This window comes from Typopeltis vanoorti, chromosome 18 (genome assembly GCF_054136105.1).
Source record: "Typopeltis vanoorti isolate ZY-2024b chromosome 18, IOZ_Tvanoo_1.0, whole genome shotgun sequence".
NCBI lineage: Eukaryota > Metazoa > Arthropoda > Arachnida > Uropygi > Thelyphonidae > Typopeltis > Typopeltis vanoorti.
Window position 1 is genome coordinate 70,451,746 of NC_143566.1, and position 17,527 is coordinate 70,469,272.

A 17,527-nucleotide genomic window follows, 5' to 3' on the forward strand; every position below is an offset into this window, starting at 1 on the left:
GGAGTTGCCTTGCTTCGATTCCCGTTGGTGACGTGAGGAGCTGAAGGAACCTCAGCCACAGTCAAGTGAGCCAGTCTTGGGCATGAACAGTACGGTTTTTTCCCCAGTTTTTCCTGAGGTTTTTTATCCCGCAAAGCAGGCAAATCGGCCTTGAGAACTCAACATTATGGACATAGAATACACCGGGCCGTAGGGCTTACCACCTTATCCTGTGAACGGTTTGCGGTCCGATGATTAATAAACCCTCGACACCGCAAGATAAAAGAAGGAAAAGGAAGATGAGATGATAGAGTATTTTATATTATGTGTCATATTAATTATTTACATAATGTGATAAGAAATAAATTATTATATATGATATAACATAGTTGTGCATTAAAATACTTTTATTTATTTCCCATTTTTTTAATTGAAATTCACTTCTTTGCAGGAACGCAACCATGACGAATGATGAAAAGATCTACCGATGGACGCCATGTTTAATTCTTCTTTTAAACCTAACGGTAGTGTTGTGCAATAGAGTTAAAATAACGCATCATGGAGTCGACAACATCTACTCTTCGAGCTGTTCGTCTAATCTCACTTGCAAGAATGCACTGAAGGAAAACTACGTAAAATATCATTGCATGTGTGATGAGGATTGCAATTTTTATGGTGACTGTTGCATTGATTCTAAATTCGTAACCAAAAGTGTGGATAAAATCCTGGGTGTAAGATGCATGTCAACTGGGCCTCTTAATTCAGTGTACATGATAGATAGATGTGAGCAGAGATGGAACGGAAATGCAGATGTGAAAACGATGTGCGAAACAACACCTGTCGATAATAGTGATCCGTTGCGTAAAGTTCCCCTGACGAATCCTCTAAATAACCGAACATACATTAATTATTTCTGCGCTGTATGCAATTCAGACTACGAACATTCAATATTCTGGCAATTGCGCTTACGCAAAAATACAGAGGATTCTTTCACTGGACCTCCAATTTTCAGAGAAAGTCAGGAAGACATTGTTGATAAACTTGTATACGATCCCAAGAGAGACGCATGGGGAATTAAAACGATAAATGAAGGAACAGAAGACTTTCAGGAATACGAGACGTCTTTTCAGATGCCTTACACGATATCAGAAAATGTCCGGAATTGTGTAGAAAATCAAATTGACGATTGTTCTCCTGATTGGACTGATGCGTATACAAGAGAAAAATGTTTACATCATATGGGAATTATTTACGCTACTAAAGTTACTTATCGTAACCTGTTCTGTGCTCTGTGCAATTTTGTGGAGTCATCAGAACTGTCTTGCATTAAAATTGGTGTTCGAGCATTTATACCTCTGTCGTTTGCTGCCCTTGTAGATTTTAATAAAAGTGATGGTGAAGAAGTTGGTGGCAAAAGTGTTTGTGCGAGTGGACAACTGTTTGATCCACTTTCCAAGAAGTGCAGAACTGTGACATGTGGGCTTCCTGGTCAGAAAATGGTCAACGGTAAATGCGTATTCAATTAAAGATGCAATAAAATGCTACAAATGATACGGTAAAGATGATTGTTTAAATATTGATTTGTTTAGAATCTAAATAATTTCTTTATATAATTATAATCTAAGACTTGATGATTTTTGTTATTTTATATATAGGTAATATGTAGTGAACTTCTTAGTAAGTTTAAATCAAATAAAGAGGAATTTTAGTCTAGAATTATAAAGATCTGAGGTGATAGAAATAAAAAATAATAATGAATTGTGCTGTTAGATATTCTTATTTTAATATTAAAACAAACCTTTCTCTAATCAATGTTTTATTATATATGAAATAAAATATCCACTAACCCCTTTATTTCTGAAGGGGAGTAGGAAGAGATACTTCAGCCGTAACTTTCTGAAGAACGTTAGTTAGGACTGAAGTTAGTCTGAAGAGGAAGTAATGTCTATTCCTCAAGCATTTACTTAAACTGAGCCAGAACTATTAATAAATCGAAACTTTTTAAGAAGGAGAATACGGCAGACAACTGACACCATCTTCTGTCCCTAACACCTACCCCTTGTATTACTGTATGTAATACTGTGAGTTCTACAGTCGATTTTCTTGAGATGTGGAGAGAAAATTCCAAATTTCCTGAATTTAGAGAAAGTTTCTCTAGTACGTATCTAAAATCGAAATTACAACGATATTTCTTCCTGCAACCTAGCGCTATGAATGGAAACACAGCGATACACATTTCCACAGGGATATACAAGTACTTATAAAATATTCACACACATTTTAATGTCTAAACGTATGATTTTATTCGCAATTAATATTTTTAATGATTTTGTTTTCGATTTATAACAGTAATTATATAAAAAGAATAAAAAAGAGGTCTTTTTCTATTGAATCGCTTCATTTTAACGGTAAAAACATAAAATGCTAAACACAGAGAATCAAACTCCTAACATTGGTTTCAGGAGACAAGTTATTTATTTGTTTATTTATTAATTAGTATTGTTGTATAATTTGGAAAAATTCAAATTGTCTTTTGCAGTTCGTATAATTTGAATAGAAATTTTTGATCTTTTAATACAACTTGAGAAATAATATTGAAATTAAAGTTTTTCTTTTACATATGAAAAACGTCAGCAGGCGTTGTGAATAAGGTAGAGTAAGATTTCTAGAAATATGTAAGGATTTAAAACAAAACTCATATCATACTTGAAAGCAATAATTTGTGGCTAAGGAGCTTGGAACAGAGTAAAGCTACATTTGCACCGGTTATATGACAACTTGACTACATCACCTATCTTTCTTGAAAACATATAGACGTACTATTGTTTGACGAAAGTCAAGAGTGACTGTGTATATTGTTATCTGATTTCAGTATGTTTCAGGACATCTCCAGACAGAAATTGATCTCCAGGTGAAAAAAGTGGAATAGCCTTTGCTTATTTCAGTAGTACGTAGCAAATAGCCTTCACATATTTCTGTATTTGTAAACTGAAGACTGACATGCAGGATGAGCAACGACTCAGTTTAACTTCACCAAGAATGACAGTTTTGTGCACTTATGCGAGACTGTCACAACCATCTTCCAAGTTTTCTAATCAATACAATTCCTGAAATTAATTGACTAACATCATTAAAGCCAGCTCATTCAACTGACATCTAATCAATATTATTTCTTGCGTAATCTGAAATTTTTTCATTTTGTGTCATTTTGTGACTCAGGAAAATTGTATATCCACTCGCATTATCAATATACTATTGATAGTGCGAGTGTACTAAGGATTCTTTGTTAAATTTATAGTTTTGGTCTTTTTTTTAACCCTCTACATAATCCATAAACGCTGCTCTAAGAGGTTTAGCATGGAACGTTTTTGAAGTCACTTCTAGTCTCCAATAAGTGTGTTTGGGGGTGGGGGTTCACACCAGACGAAAACGTTCATCTACCATCTAAAGGTAGTCACAATCGCCCAAGCACAGCTGGATTTGAGCCTACAGCTTGCTGGTTAGAGGGTAGATGTACATATGCTAACTAGTTGATCAAGCAGGCCTGCAACATATCTCTGCATTAAAGTTCAGTCAAAGATCACTTGACTCTTCTCTTGTTCATATGGTATGCTGTAATTTTGAATCCTCTTTACGAGATCTAAAGATTTTTTTTACAAAATCTAGGACTTACACTGAAGTAAGCTGTCCATAACAAAGAATTATCGTGGGATATTCAAACAGATTTAATACATACACCTTTTTCTCCTATGATTTCAAACAAATACTTTTAGACAGATGCTGCCGATCACTGATCAATATATAACACGCAAAATAATTACCTGCAATAATAAAAAATTTCAAGGAATATAATAAGTGAAGATTTTAAGATTAAACTCTCCCTTGGACTCCGGAAGAAATCAAATTAGGGACTCGGTTGTGTATTTATGCCATATTACTGTTTTTCACTAGAAATAAATGGAACCTTCTCAGGTAAATATTTATATTCCCAAGTATATCTTAAGCACTGATTCATAGTAAACTGATTTCATCTTTCACAGAAGGAAATTCGCAGGACACGTATTTAGGTATTTAGAGAACTCGTTGCAGAAAAAGGAATGAGTCAAGGGAAGTGTTTGATGTTTTGGTTGATTTGATTAATTAAAAACGGAGTATGACAGCTAAGGTTTCCGAAATCATGTTATGGACACCGTTTCCTGTCAATACATTGCATATATATCATTCAGAAAGAGAACGAAAGAATCCAAATATGGAGAAAGGTGAAGTGTTGCAGTTGTTATAGCAAAATATATTAAGGTGTTATACAATTTCTTTTATCATTACGATATCAACTTAATGTACAACTGAACAAAATTATAACTTCCGATAAAGCTAAGAGGTATGTTTAATGATCCTATTGTCTATAATTGTCATTATAAATACATAGGCTTGTATATTGCTATCTAATGTTGATGACATAAAATATCCGATTGGAAGTCTTTTTTGATATGTTCTCGAATCTATGTAAGACTGTATACGTATAATATTTATATATGTCTACGTATATATTTATGCAATAACAGGATCTTCGATTATTTTCAGATACTTTGACATTTTATTATTTATTCGTTCTCTTTCCTGGATGTTACGGTGTATGATGCTCATCATCTATCGTTGCAATAATACGTAGCGGAGCTAGTAGCATATTTTGTCCTTTTCATGTCGCCATTGAATTTACCAAAATAAAAGAATTTTTATGGGATACTAAGAAATATAACTTAGAATTTGCTTCTTTTGTATTTATTAAGAAAAAATAAGATATAAGTAAGATATTATTTTTTGTGTTGGGGTGGGAGTTATTTATAAGTAGAAATAATAATAACTCTCAAAGAATAAAACGGACTCCAGAAAATTATATCTTGCTAGTATAATTTTAAGTCTCTAATTGTAACTCCGAAACAGTATTCCCTCTCAGTATCCGTAATAATTCAGCAGCATGTCGACGTATTCATTTTATATTTGATGTCATCGACTTAAACTGACAGCATGGAATAACATGTAGAATTCAAGGGTAAATATTTGGTAATAGACTAGAAAATATTTTCGCACTATTACCTCATCATCATCATCATCATCATCAAATTCCTGCCATGTACCCACAAGGAGTGTACAGGATATGATAGTTCTACATGAAAAAAATTATATCATTACTAACGTCCTATCGACAATTTTCCTCCAAATCAGTATGTTACTTGTCAAGACCCCAACATTATCAGATCTTATATTTCTATCGTCTAAGGGACTTTGTACCGCATCAATCCACCTATATCTTGGTCTTCCTCTGGGTTGTTTTCCTGCCAACCTGGCAGAAAACACTTATTTTGCTAATCTTTCCTCGCCCATTCTGTTTAGGTGACCATACCACCTGAGATTAGCTCTGCTAACGCATTCCTGGATGCTGACAATGTCAAGTTCTTTCCTAATATCCTCGTTTTTAATATGATATTGCCATTGATGCCATCTGTTCACGTCTCTAATCTTTCTCAGGACTCTCATATCTGCGGTCTCTAGTCTTTGTTTAAGTGTTTTACTTCTGACCCAGCTCTCAGAACCATAAGTTAAAACTGGTTTGAACATTGTCTTGTATATAGCTAATTAATGTTCTGACTAATTTCTCTCTTATTCCATATGAATTTATTCAATTGACTTCCCCCACCATACCAGGTTTGCTAATTCTGTTGTCTATTTCTATATTGAATTTACCATCTTCACTAAAAATCGTGCCTAAGTAGCTGAAATGTTTTACTTGTTCCACAGGTTCTCCATTCACAACACAGACTTTGTCTTTTTATTGCCGACCTTCATACCATATCCGTTACAACAGCCATTCAATTTAGTCAGAGAATCTTGCAGACTTGTAGCGGAATTATTTAGAAGTATAATATCATCCGCATAAAGCAAATAGCTGACATTAACATCTCCAATTTTGATATCATGTATATATATATATATATCCTTTTTAAGTATGAAGGAAATTGAGAACGTTCCACGGTGTATAGAATATCTTATCCTACTTCACTCATGATAATTAAGTTGTGCTGTAAGTGTCTCAATATTTACAAACATAAAACGGTTTCCATGACATAGAAAATTAACTTGATGTATAAAGAGGCCTGTGTAGTTTAGTCGGTTTCCGTCCATGAGTTCTTTGGAAAGACCTGGTCAAAACTCGTCTAAGAAGAGATTCGATCCAGTTGATTCGAAGAGGAGATGAATCTTCATCAGGGCTTTAAAAGGAAGATAAATAAGCAGTTTCATAGGGATGTGGAAGAGTTTTTTCCTCCTGAAAACTCGAGTTTTACATTCTTCAATCCTTCCAGAAGAACACATGTTATTGATATCCACAGTACACTCTGCAGATAAAATTATCCCTAAGCATTAATTAGCTTACCAAGAAACCAAGTTACTTGGCTGTGACTGACCATCGACCTAAAATGTAAGTTGTTCTTCAGAATTTAAAAGGAGGTACAGTTATTTTATTAAAAAAAACCGCAAATAAAGAATCTCATTATAGAACTAATTTCGGATAAGGCACATGAATCATTCAAATAATTATCTTTAAATGTTATTTATAAGATACAGTACTTTGAAAATTAGCACCTGTTGAGATTCACTGTTCGACTAACTAACAAACAACTGTTTGACATGGAAGATGTTCCACAAAATTAAATTAAATACCATTGATATTGCCAAAATTGAATCATCCGATGTTGTAATGTGTTGCTCTAGCAGGAAATTGTTAGCCTGTGGTCATAAGGTCATATTATTATTATTATTATTATTATTATTATTATTATTATTATTATTATTAAGAAAGACTTTCAAGAGATCAGGGACTCATCGAGGGAGGCTACATGCTACACGCAACAGCTCTTCTCAAATTTTATGCGTGCTTATTTACAAATACTACGCATAGAATTTGAGAACAGCTGTTGCGTGTAGCATGTGGCCTCCCTCGGTAGGCCACATGCTACACTACTGTTTACACTGTTTACTGTAGCGTAGTAAACAGCGGTCAATGGTTCTTAGAAAATTGGAATATATGTGTATGAATAATATTTGTAACTCTTGAAAAATGAACTATTTTTTCTCTTTAATTTCGAATTAAGCGTAAAAGATTTGTAAAGCCATGAACAAAGTTAGGTGAAACTAGTAAAGGAGAAATCCCTGGTAATCGAAGTTGCTAAACCTATAATTTGAACAGTGTTTTATTCAGTTCGTTCAAACTTTGCTGTGAATAAAGAAATAAAAATAAAATTAAAGTATCAAAAGAACTACAGTCCACTACAACCAAGCAAATGCAAGCTAATTTAGCTTAGCCTACTTAGCTATATTCACAAGTCGTTAAGAACAGCGCTCAAACAAAGATTAAAGTGAAAACAATCCTTGCTTCAAATTAATTGTGAAACCGATAGCTGAACTGAATAGCTAAGAAACCAAATATATCATAAAAGAAAAAATAATGATGTTTTTTCTTTTATAAAAATGAAGAAAAGGGAGACATTGACTTATTACATAAAGAAATATCTAAGGAACACAAAGATATGCTAATAGCAAATCCAACGATTCAAATCCTTTGAATCGTTGGGGATTCAAAGGTTGTAATGTGTGTATATTTATATCATCACAAATAAACGACAAAAAAATTAAAGTAACAAGAGGAACCTAATTATTGATGACTATCGAACTCTTAGGTTGAAAGCCGATATCAAAATACTATTCAGAATCTGCCACTGCACAGACTACATAAACGTTCTGAGGTACTTCAAATTCAATACGTATATGACCATCATAAAGATGATTGCAAGGAGAAAACCAGTGGTCCATTCTGCTCAATAGAGCATAAGTTCAGCGAATGCCGACGAAATGAGACCCCGAAATGAACTGCGTAATTGATACTGTACGCACACAGTAGCAGTTACCTTAATGAACAACTCATCTTGTAGGATGAGTTGTTTATTATTACACTTCGGAAAATAAAATTAACTTCTCTTTTATGAACATTGTAGTTTTTAAATGTAGTTTTTAAAGTGGTAACTATTTTGCTTGCATAACAGTTGGAAAATTTTGCGTTTAAAGTACGTCATTTCGCGTGTTGGTGACCGATTCGTACGTCCTTTATTTCGTTCTCCCCTTCAACATGAATTGACTATCTGCCAAAGTCGGTCTATGAACTGTGGCCGTACAATACAATCATAATAAGCACGCATAAATCAAATATGAGGTCAGCTGCAAGCACTTGGCAGTAAGCAGAGGCTGCCTAACATTTAACCTCTACAGACAGCTCAAAGTACAAAATATTGACTATGGAAAGGTATAGAAGAGTTAGTAAAAGCAGCATTACTTTTCTGGTATGCTTTCAAAGAAATCCTGATCTCTCAAGGTAGCAAATAACCTAACACAACTCATGAACAGGAGAAACATTGAGATAGTTTGTAAACATTGGGCTAACAAAATCTCTGGTTTTCCGAGAAAATATAAAATATTCTCTAAGGCAGCGTTTCCCAAATGGTGGGACACAACCCGGCAGCCGGTCACGAAAGCTGAATACCGGGGCGCCTAAAAAAACTCTAGAAAATCTAGGTGTTTCGTTTTGGGGTTTTCTTTTTTTTAAGAAACTCTGCAAGACAAGTAAATAGCGATTAATTGGCAATAATGATAAATAATTTAATTTATAGAGAAGAAAAATGCATTTGTTTTACTCGCCCGCCACGTACTCACTCTGCATCTTTAGTTTGAGTTAATCATCGAGAGAGAGCGTATTGTTTTGTATTTACTGATTATCTTGCCATTGGGTTCGGCTGAACAACTGTAATTATTATAATTGTTTCTAAATAATGTATTTCATTCTTTCTTCATCTCTCTTGCAATTATCAATTTACCGATGGATAAATGGGTAATAAAACAACAAACAAACAATTTGCTGGTTACAAACTCTTCGATTAGCACCATGAATAATCGAGTGATATGCAGCAGGCACGAGTTCAGAGAACACACTAACAAACGGCCGCACGATGAGTTGTCTGCTACTCTTACAAAAAAGAAGAAGATGTACTACAATTCGGTTTCATCAAGGGTGCTGATGACAAACCATTATGTGTTATTTGTTCTGCGGCACTTTCATGGACTCAAACGAGTCCATGAGACCTTCAAAGTTGAAGCGACATTTGGAATTGAACCATCCGAACTACAGTAATAAACCAATAGATTTCTTTATAAATAAAAAGAGAGAACTAATAGCACCCAAGAAGACTGTCTTAAAATTTTTCTCAGGGAGCTCAGTTTGAAAAACCTTGTAATGGCTTCTTATGAAATCTTCTTCTTCTACTACGCGTTATTCCCGCTTCCCATGCAGGGTGCACGTGTTACTTTAGATGCGACTTCTTGTTAGTACTACTCCCAATCGACCCGTCGCCTGGTCTGCCGCTGGGGGGGTATATTTTTGACTGTAGAGGCGTATGTTCATGGGGCCGGTTTGTCTGTTTGTGGGATGAAAAATGCCAGATAAACTGGCGGAAAAACCCTACTGACTGCGCCCAAGACCGGCTAACTTGGCTATGCCTGAAGAAGATCCTCAAATTCCTCACGTCTACAACGGGAATCGAACCTGGGACACTCCTTCCCCAGGCATATGGTTGCGAAGCGCAAAGCCACTAGGCTAACCGCGCGGATAATGGCTTCTTATGAAATATCAAAATTAATTCCTGAAACTGGTATCCTCACACAGTTGCCGAGAGATTAATAGTTCCATCAATGAAAATGTTAGCATCTCGAATATGTGATAAAAACAGGAGAGCCAAGTAAATATGCTGACGCTATCAAATAACACAGTGAAGCGTAGAATCATGGAGATGACAGATAATATATCGAAGAAACTGTCGTAGGTCACTTAAAAGAGTGCAATGTTTTTTCCTTGCAAGTCAATGAAAGTACAGACATATCGGACAATGCCAGTTTAATGTGTTTTGTGAGATAGGATTCTGATAATACTACTCACACAGAATTTCTTTTTTTGTAAACCTCTGACATCAAGAACAACGCTGAAGAAATTTTTAATTTGATTGCAAATTACATCAATGAAAAGGGCATTGAATGGAAAAAAATGTGTGGGACTGAGTAGCGATGGGGCACGCGCAATGGCAGGCGCACGTACTGGACTTTTTCCGAAGATCAAAGCCGTAGCACCAGACTGTGTATGTGTGCGTTGTAGCATTCACAGAGTAGCATTGGACGTCAAAAGAATGGCATTGCTTTTAAATGCAACTATGCAAGAGTGTGTACAATTTATAAACTTTATAAAATCTCGTCCATTGAATTCAAGAATACTCTCTGCGTTGTGCAGAGAAATGGGGAGTGAACATGAACATATTTTACAGTGCGAGGTACGATGGCTGCCAAGAGGGAATGTTTTAAGAAGACTTATTGAAATGAAGGATGAAGTTTTAATGTTCTTAGACCAACATCCACCAAAGGCTAGGGATGTAATATTTGAATTCAAACACAGGTTTCATGATGTCAATTAGTTAATCAAGGTTAATCAAAAATGTCACCTTTGTGACATTTTTGATTTTTTGAATAATTTAAATCTGACATTACAAGGTAGCAATGGAACTGTATTATTTAAAGTGCAAGAGAAGGTGGAAGCTGCAACAAAAAAACTCAATTTGTAGTTCCGTCATGTGGAAGCAGGGAATTACAAATCTTTTACAAAGCTAACAGAATTACCAAAAGAGTATAATATGAGTTCCATGTCTGATGAGATTTCAGCTGTTATCAAGGAACATATGCTAGGACTGTAGGCATGTCTGAAGGAATATTTCCCCCCAATCAACAATAACAAAGCATGGATAAGGAACCCTTTTACAGTGAACGCAGAATCTGAGAAAGAATTGCCGCATTCAGATATTGAATCTATAATTGAACTGTCGTGTGATACGGCACTCAAAGACATCTTCAACACAGTACCACTGATGGATGTTTGGCTGTCTTGAGGTCAGGAGTACCCAGTTTTAGCAGAAAAAGCGATAAAATTTCTAATGCCTTTTGTCACAACCTATAAGTGTGAAACAAGCTTTTCAACACTGGTTTTTCTAAAAAAAAATAAATATAGAAACCGATTGGAAGTCGAACCGGATTTAAGGATAAAAGTATCATATTTTCTTCCAAACCTGAAATTTCTAGTTAACAAACAACAGCATCACACTTCTCATTAATAAATACTTGGCTTTAGTTTGATTTCTTTATATTTTTATAAGAGTAAATGCTTCTTTATTATAATAATAATAAATGAAAACTCTATGAACATTCAAATCTGTTTCTTTTTCCTATTGGCCATAAAAAGTTTAGTGGGTCACGAAGATGAAGTATTAAAATAACCGTGCCATGGAAAAAAGTTTGGGAAACCTTGCTCTAAGGGATCAGGAAGAAATAGAGCCACAATTCTCGTCGTCAACTCTAAAGTTGATGAGATTTTAATATATTAGTACAGCAATGAGGACTCGATACCTATTCAAATTATTGCGGAATCAAAACTTTCGCGCCAGCGTGTATTTGGACTGTCCCATGGACATGAAGTACGACCTAGAAAAATGGTAAACATCATAGATTATAATAGGAATCATGGCTTAATCCCGCAATCGATAACAACACGCATTCAATCTTATGGGTTGTAATGAGAGCACAAATAAAAGGGGTAAAAATCCACAAGAATTTAAGCCTCGATTCTCTGCACACACTAAATGATGACACAAATATCCCATCGTTTAAAAGCATCAGGGGAAAGCAGCTTCATTGAATTCCCAATAGCAAACGATACTATTTTATCGAAGATTTCTGAATGGACATGAGACAAAGAAAAAGTTTTTCTGATCTCGCATATTAAGTTTCATCATTTTCAACAAAAATTTAAACTGGGTGAAATTACTGCAAAAACCTTTAAGTACATTTAAGTACATCACTAAGAAATCCAACCCACAAACATTCATAAAAGCACTAAAAGGAAAATTTAAATTTAGCTTAATTTCAAAGAATTACTTCATTGCCACCAGCGAACAAATTAACCTAGACTTGTACTACTTTACGGGTCGCTTAGACTTGCATTACGTGTAGGCGCAAACTTGACTTATATTTGTCTGTTTGCTTACTTGGGAAAGGAAGTAAAAACCAGGTTTAAAATAGCTTGGTATCTTTAACATATATATATATATATATATATAATACAAATTCAATTTTAATACATTAAACGATGAAAGGAAGTCACTCTTAGTATGAAATCACTAATTAAAGTAATTAGCTATTAATTTAGTACAGAATTGTTATAAATGTGTTTTGATAATACCAGTCGAAAAAACTAAATAATAAAAATGTGATTAATTTCCGAGTTATCATAGTTTCTCTTTTAGCTTTCAGCGGAGTCTTGGCTGTGTTAATTATAAATATTTTTCATTGATCATTGTGATAATCAAGCATTAACATTCTAGTGTTAACTGTTCCCCTTCGACCACAAAGCAAGTTCATCGCAAAGACAATGGCAGAAACTGAACTAATTATTATATTTATTATATAAATAATATTTATTATATTATTATTTGATTATATATAAACGTTGATTTGACTACCCTCCTGTTATAACAGCTATATAATTCTTTCTTGAAGTTGCACCAATTTGTAGCTTCCATAATCTATTGATGGACAGTTCATTCGATTCAAACACTAAAAACAAACTTCGTATATTTTTTCCTGTCCTATTTATGTTTTATTATGAGAGTAAACCAGGGAGATCCTAATGAATCTAAATGCACCAGACATCAACTTCAATTATCTATTCAATATATTTCCTCAGCTAATTTATAAACGTAACTGCAAACTTCACAGTCTTCTCCCTTTAGTTGAATTTCAACAAAATAAAAGTCATAATCAACAGATCGCATTTTGGAGAAGGCTCTTCCAGAGAGAGAGAGAGAGAGAGCCGAGGTAGATGAAATATAAGAACGTAGGTTAGGTATTTAATAATTTTTGAGCTGAGCTGTGCGTGTGATGACTAGTAATTGTTTAGAATTATAAGGCATCTATGACGTTTTCTATAAATTGAGTGGGTTCTTGTGTTTGAGTGTGAACGTGACAGAGAAACACTATGTCATCCTCCATATGAGGCAAGGTAACACTTACCATGGAAAGAAGAAAAAAAAAAACAAGTATAAAAGTTCGCGTCTTAAAGAAGATTCGAATGAATGTTTCGTTTTTCATCTAAAACGTTCCTGCGATATGAAGTGAGCTGGACCAGTAGCAGTTAAGAATTCGTTAATATTTGGAGAAAGTAAAGAATGGTGGTATCCCACTGAGTGGCAGCTTCTATGAGAATGCGACTAGAGAAATTTTGTGAGAAAAGCGCCATCTGTAAACATATTGCACTCTTCCAGACATCGGCAAGCATTCTTAGGAGTTTGATGTGTACTATCAAATGTGAGTGCAGACTCTAAGATCAGATGGATTTGGGGTTTATCAAGTATTAGGAGCTGAGCAGGTGAAAAAAGGGTTTATTTTTCATCAAGAGATGAGATTAGTTTTGTTGTTGTTGTTGTTGGAACTTGAGGAGATTATGAATGTGATGTGTTTACTAAATAGGCTAGACAGGAACGTCATCCGCAAAAGAGAAAACTAATATTAAGTAAAAGCCGAAAGATTATGAGGTTGTGGAAAGGGAATGAAGTAGACTTGTTTTCTGAATAATAATAATAATAATAATAATAATAATAAGCTAACGCCTGATTCTCTTATAGGGAGTAGGCGATTCCTTTAAACCCTATCTAGTACATACATCAGGACACTGTAAGGGCAGTTCAATCTCCACGGGAAGCCAATCAGAGATTGATGGCCCATGTCTATATTTACTCCTTCTCGAAAAGAGAGGAGTAAACATAGACTTCTTTCAAACACAGTTCGCTCTTAGTGCAACCTTTTGCTGTTTATCCTGTTTAAGTGTTACCACGTGATCCCTTTAGGTGCGATTAGAAAATTTGAGTGTATATCCACTTTCTACTCGAAATTGTTAGTTATACAACTTTCCACAAGTTGATTGGTCTGTATTTGCGTTTAAAATCTTCAGAAGTGGTGTTCGCCCTTAAATTTGCACATCAGTGTTTAATTCAAGGAATTTAAAATGAATATCAATAAGAAAGAAAGAAATGAAAATTAAGAGGAAGAGACTAAATGGATGAAATGATGGAGAGACCAGATAACAAAAAACAGAAAAAAAAAAGAAAAAGAAAGAAAGTAATCTGAATGTGTAATGTTCGCATAGAAAGAATTTAGGAAGAAATAAAAGAAAGCTTCGATCCACCTGACATCACAATTTCTATTGGAGCTGTTGCTGATAAAAGAAAAAGAAAAAGACAATACCCTCATAGTCTTAACTGCTTTCACCGTAATTTGCACATCAATAATACTTTTTGTATTTCGCGCGTTTTAAACTTAGATCATTTTGACAGCAGTGTAACAACCTATTATTTAAATTTTATGATTAGCCATCTAACGTAAAACAATAATGAAAGAATAAAAAAAACGTCTGAAACATTAGTTTGTGTTTTAAACTTTCGGGAGAGGCATACAGACTTCGTGTTGCTTGTAAAGAATTCGATGCAATCGATTCAACTTGTGGAATGTGTAAATAGAGAAATCTGTTTAAATAATCTCCTTTATGAAACACAGATTGTCCGCGAACACGAGGAACAATTTTAAAGCCTGACGTGACTTTCACATATTTTTATTGAGTACTTCTACTTATATTACGCACATGTGTACTGGTGATATCAGAGTAAGGGGAATCCGATCTTATTACAAAAACAACTTCTTTCTGGCTGATTTCGATTTGGTTTATTGTTTGAATCCTTTGGGATTTAAGAACGTATTCAAGTGTGAGCAGAGGGGGAAAGAGTTTTGTGATCTGTCAAAGGTACGATTCAGTAATCGGAATTTCGTGAAAATTTATTTTATTTTAACTTTATCGTTCGAATAGCCTATACTGTTGAAGCTCAAGCTAATCGTATATGATCATCTTGACTGTAAGAATTTGATAATATTTTAAACGTTTGAAATGATTACTTGTAGAGTGGTAACGGAACTTTACCTTGGTCGTTCCAGAAAATATAAAATTGCTTAAAATTGCTTTTTAGATGAGCTAATATTCGGAGAATTGCTTTTTAGATTTTATGATATTCGAGTGTTTCTTATCTGTTCTGAGAATTGCTTTGTGGGTTCTTAGAACGATAGAAATCTTAGAAATCTGGCGAGAAGGATGGTTAAAAAAGGTGTTGGTAAATGATGAGGATTCAGGTATTCTGGTTGATAAGTAAATAGTTTTTTTATCGGATCTTAACTGGTAGCATATAATTCAGATTCCCTTGAGGTTAGAGAAAGGAAATCAGTTGAATGTGTAACTATTGACGTCATTAAGGCAAATAAATTCATTGTTTGGGCAATTAAAAGTGTAAAAATTATTTTTCCTAGAGCTAAGTAATTCAAGAGATCAGAGTAGTCACAGGAATTCTTCTTCTATTGTTTTCTCTTTACACCCAGATTAGTCCACTGGCGGACAAAGACCTCCATTCTAAAGACCAACATTCTAAGAATGTGGAGGACCCATCTACAACCTGTATAACAACCTAAACTAGCCATAGAAAAATCCCACTACAAGAAGACAACCTGGTGAAGTGTTTGTAACATTCAACAGCAACTGAAAGAAATCATATTATAACAATCAGAACTATCCAGAAGAATATTAATACATGACGACTTTAGCAGTTTATTGTAGTTGTGTTTAATTTTTTTATATATTATTTTTTATTTTTTATTATTATTATTATTATTTAAAATTTTTTTTTTTAATCACTAGAGGTCAGGCTAGGGAAAAGGATTAATTAACTACATCGATTTAGTTTACCGGTATACAGGGCATGAACATGTAGCTTGGTTCCTTATACACTTGTATTCTTCCGATGATGACCTTGATACAGGGGTCGAAACGTCAAGTTTTATTTTATTAGTAATTAATAAAATAATCTGTTCAACACGTGTGTTTTTGTGTCTCTAAATTTACAAATATGACTGATCTAACTTTGATATTTGAAAGCAAGTTTAGAAAATATATAAGACGTCTGGAAAATATCTGGAAAAATGAAATGATTCTTTTTTATTATTATTTCAGAATTTTATTTTGCCTCCTTAAAATATAAGAAATATTTGATAATAGACCATTATTTTGTGTTAATTTTCCAAAGAGATCGCCTTGGTCTTGATTTAATTCCTGACTGAAACACCCTAGATGTGAAGGATTGCCTGGTGTTTCAGCACATCATGTTACGTTTTTAACACTATCGTATAATTGGTGTTAAATGAGCGAACATCAGGACATTGTCATGGTGATATAGTTCTTCTCAAAAAAAAAAAAAATTCAACACGGCTGTCCGTCTTTAATGGTTCCATTATTCAATGATTAACCACGAAAATAAATAATTAATTATTATGTATGGAATTTTGTGCGTGTTCTCCGAGGTTTACTATGCAATGAATTATACATAGAAAGAAATCATCACTTCTACTAAACCAGGGAAACGTAATACATTATTTAAATTTCTAAATAATATCACCTAGGAGCAGCATGATTAATGTTTAGAGCATTTTCTGTCACTACGATAGGAATCATTATTTTTTCTATTTTCACTAGCTGAATTTGGCTAGTGATACCTAAAGATTTTCTACAGGGACTCCTGTCTTGGGAGTACCTGGTTAGCGGCCACGGTGTCCCGAGCTGAGCCTGACATTGCTTCCACTTACTTGTGTCAGGTTCCTTCTATATTCTTCCTATGTGGCCTCACTTGGCTGACTCTTGCTTACTTCGACTCCGAGTGTATTAGAGTACTGCTTCCCGAGGGTATCTCTCATTTTCCCACCTTCTACTCTAGCTGGTAGAGGATAGCAACTCTACTAGTACTTGCTGGAGCGCTGCGGTGGAGAAGGCAATGGGAAACTCCACTCCACTGATATCCCTAGAAAATTTTGGTAGCAATGAACAGAACGTAAGGGGGGAAGCAACCAGCGCGGCAAATCACTCTTGGCACAGAGAGGAAAAGAAGGTGCACATTGGAATGGATAGAAGATCGGAAAATAAGGACGCTTCAAGAGCTGATATTCCTCCCGATCGAACCTCTAAAAGTGACTTAAAACAAACTATAAACAAACTGAAAATGAAAGATCGTCAGAGAATCAAAATTGCAACATGGAATGTGAGAACAATGAACTGATGTGGAAAATTAGAAAATCCTCAACAAGAAATGGACAAAGGAAATATTGATATCACAGGGCTCTGCAAAGTAGGTTGGGAAGGAATAGGTGATTATTATAGTGACGAAGTAAGAGTACTTTACTGAGGTGGAGATGAAAAGGAAAAAGGAGTTGCACTTGTTTTAATAAAAGAACATCAAAGAGCATCATTGGCATAAAATGTCTGAATGAC

The 17,527-nt window shown here is 34.5% G+C and overlaps 1 protein-coding gene across 1 annotated transcript; it reads left to right on the forward strand.

Moving 5' to 3' along the window:
• The first annotated feature begins 440 nt into the window (after positions 1–440).
• On the forward strand, positions 441–1,505 carry LOC150096769 (uncharacterized). Its single transcript, XM_090408710.1, has one exon. It carries the CDS (start codon positions 441–443, stop codon positions 1,503–1,505), a length of 1,065 nt encoding a protein of 354 aa, XP_090264836.1.
• Positions 1,506–17,527: the final 16,022 nt, after the last annotated feature.

Bases quoted from the DNA above. Each gene is read 5' to 3' on its own strand.
- LOC150096769 (XM_090408710.1), top strand. From the start codon at position 441: ATGACGAATGATGAAAAGATCTACCGATGGACGCCATGTTTAATTCTT.